The sequence below is a fragment of the Monopterus albus genome, unplaced genomic scaffold (assembly GCF_001952655.1).
Source record: "Monopterus albus unplaced genomic scaffold, M_albus_1.0 scaffold99.1, whole genome shotgun sequence".
Classification (NCBI taxonomy): Eukaryota; Metazoa; Chordata; class Actinopteri; order Synbranchiformes; family Synbranchidae; genus Monopterus; species Monopterus albus.
The window spans coordinates 574,079-576,467 of record NW_018127979.1 but is presented as its reverse complement, the minus strand read 5'-3'; the positions used below and the strand labels follow the sequence as shown (position 1 = coordinate 576,467).

General features: G+C 38.9%; 1 protein-coding gene across 1 annotated transcript in view; it reads left to right on the top strand.

Annotated features, from left to right (window-relative positions):
• upf3a (UPF3A regulator of nonsense mediated mRNA decay) overlaps positions 1-956 on the top strand; it is a 4,125-nt gene extending 3,169 nt beyond the window's left edge. Inside the window, exons 10-11 of the mRNA XM_020609271.1 lie at positions 196-324; positions 782-956. Coding sequence (XP_020464927.1) covers positions 196-324; positions 782-853 — 201 coding nt within the window. The 3' untranslated portion in view covers positions 854-956. The remainder of the gene's footprint in view (positions 1-195; positions 325-781) is intronic.
• Positions 957-2,389: the final 1,433 nt, after the last annotated feature.

Sequence of the window (2,389 nt, the reverse complement as noted above, 5' to 3'; positions counted from 1 at the left end):
TGTAGGTGACAATTAATTACATTGTCAATAGATTGGCAGTTGGTTGACATGTGGCAGTTTACAGAAGATTAATCATCAGCTCAGAGAAATCATGTTTTTTACTTTGTGTATTTATGTCATGAGTATGACTATTAAATAAGTGTATTTGTGTGTTGCTTGTCTCTCCCATGTCGCTGCTTTCTCATCTCCCTGCAGGACCGTCCAGCCATGCAGCTCTATCAGCCGGGTGCACGCAACCGTAAGCGCATGAGCTCAGCAGGCAAAGGTTATGACTGCATCCCCGTGGGCCACTCGCCTGAACCTGGAACCGAGCACTGTTATGAGGTAGTCACCATGGCAACAGGACTGGACAAGGGGTTTGAGAAAAGCAAAGATGAGCAGTGAGAAATCTGGATGTTTAGAGGAAACATAAATAAATTATTTACCTTTTTTAGCCCTATATTGATGCAGGTTTGGTTATTACTGAGCTTTTGAGACTTAATATACCACATAGAGAGATGAGGACTACAAAATCAAACAGTCTTTTATTAATTTTAATCTGTTAAGCTCATAGCTTTGAATGTTTTGCTGGAGCATGAACATTTTAGGACATACAGTGCAAAACATTTTAACTGTCTCACTGGTTAGTGATCAAAGAATGATCAAAGTTTACTGTTAGGTTGAATCTTTGAAGTAAACCATCTGAAAAATACTGAGAAAAGGGGCAAATAATAGTAGCTACCATTGTGGCAGCACAAGTTATCTTTATTTCTTCCCTGAATAAATGAGTGGTCTCTTCCAGGATGACAGTGCCTCCATCCACAGGGCACGAGGGGTCACTGAGTGTGAAAATGATGGGAATCATATGCTGTGACCTTCACAGGTACCAAATCTCAACCCATTTGAACATCTACGGGAGATTTTGGAGCGATGTGTTACAGTAGATAGGGGTCTCCACCACCATCATCCAAATGCCAAATGAGGAAATATCTTTTGGAAGAATGGTGTTCATCCTCCCAGTATAGTTCAGAGACTTGTAGAATCAGTGCCAGGGTGCACTGAAACTGTTTTGGTGGCACATGGTGGCCCAACACCTTACTGACACTATGTCCTCCCCATTTGTCACTCATCTCTATATCCCCTGTGCTTTCTTGGTGCAGTGCAGTCCAGTGTCATTCCTCTTGGTCATGTTTCTGAAAAGGCCGCTCATATGTGATGTCCATGCAGTTTGTTTGTAAAATTGTGACCAGGTCCCCTGCAGCCGAGCTTGTTACTAAGCCTTTGTAGAGTCTGCTCAACCTAGATCTTTATATTGATCCTATAGATTTTACAAAACATAATGTAAGAAGAAACAAAGGCAGTGGATGTAGACAATTTAACAGAGGATATTCTGTGTATTTTTGTGTAAAGGTGAGTGACTGAGCTGGAGTGTTATTAAGAGGACAATGTCAACATACAGTATTTTACTGCGTTTCCCTAGGTTTTATGCCTTATTACATTGGCTTCATGTTATTCTAAGGCATTGTACAAAAATAACTTTTTTGCGAGTGAAATTTTGTATATGATCACTCATGAGCCAGGAAGAACACTTTCTCTACATTTCTATAAAACATTTCCTAGAAATAAACTATACACTTGCAAAGTATGAAACCAATAAGTGAAGACAATTAATTTCTTATGCTGTTTGCATGGTTTTCTATTAATTCTGTCATTTAAATGTAATGGAAAAGACACAAGTATTGGAAAATTATTGCAGTCTGTTTAACAAGCTTTATATTAGTTTTGCACATGATCTAACATTTGTCTATTTTTTCCCAATAGTTGTGAAAAAATAAAGCTCTTCTACCATTATATGAGACTAAATAGTCATTGTGGTAGTTCTCTGACAGTTTGGGTGAGGCAGTATTTGTATGCAGCATTGCCCATAGTACACGTTTACAAATTACAATTATGAGTCAGTTATAGTTAATGCAATGCATGAACACTTTATTGTTAGTGGGTGTTTTTAATTTTAACCGGTTCTTTTATCTGAAGGCCCCAAGAAGTAACACCCAGGAAACAGGAATCAGCTTAACGTAGATTTATTTTCTTCTGGTTAAATGCAGAGTTATTACAGTGCTGGGCTCTGAGAGATGACAAGTCTCCAAGAGCCTCGATAATCAAAAATCATTCACATTTATCTTCTCAGGCTGGGACTGCCCTGTACATCGGTGGTACGTTGCACGTCAATATTCTAGAATGTTCATATAGGCAGTATGTGTGTGTGTGTGTTGTTATTTTCTATTTTCAGGCGTTTCTCTCCAACTGAAAGTGGACATGCAGTTAGCTGTGTCACTTACTTCCCTGATTCTGTTGTAAAAAACCCTTTACTCATACTTCAGACATGAGTAAACAATTCAAGCCCGCCAGA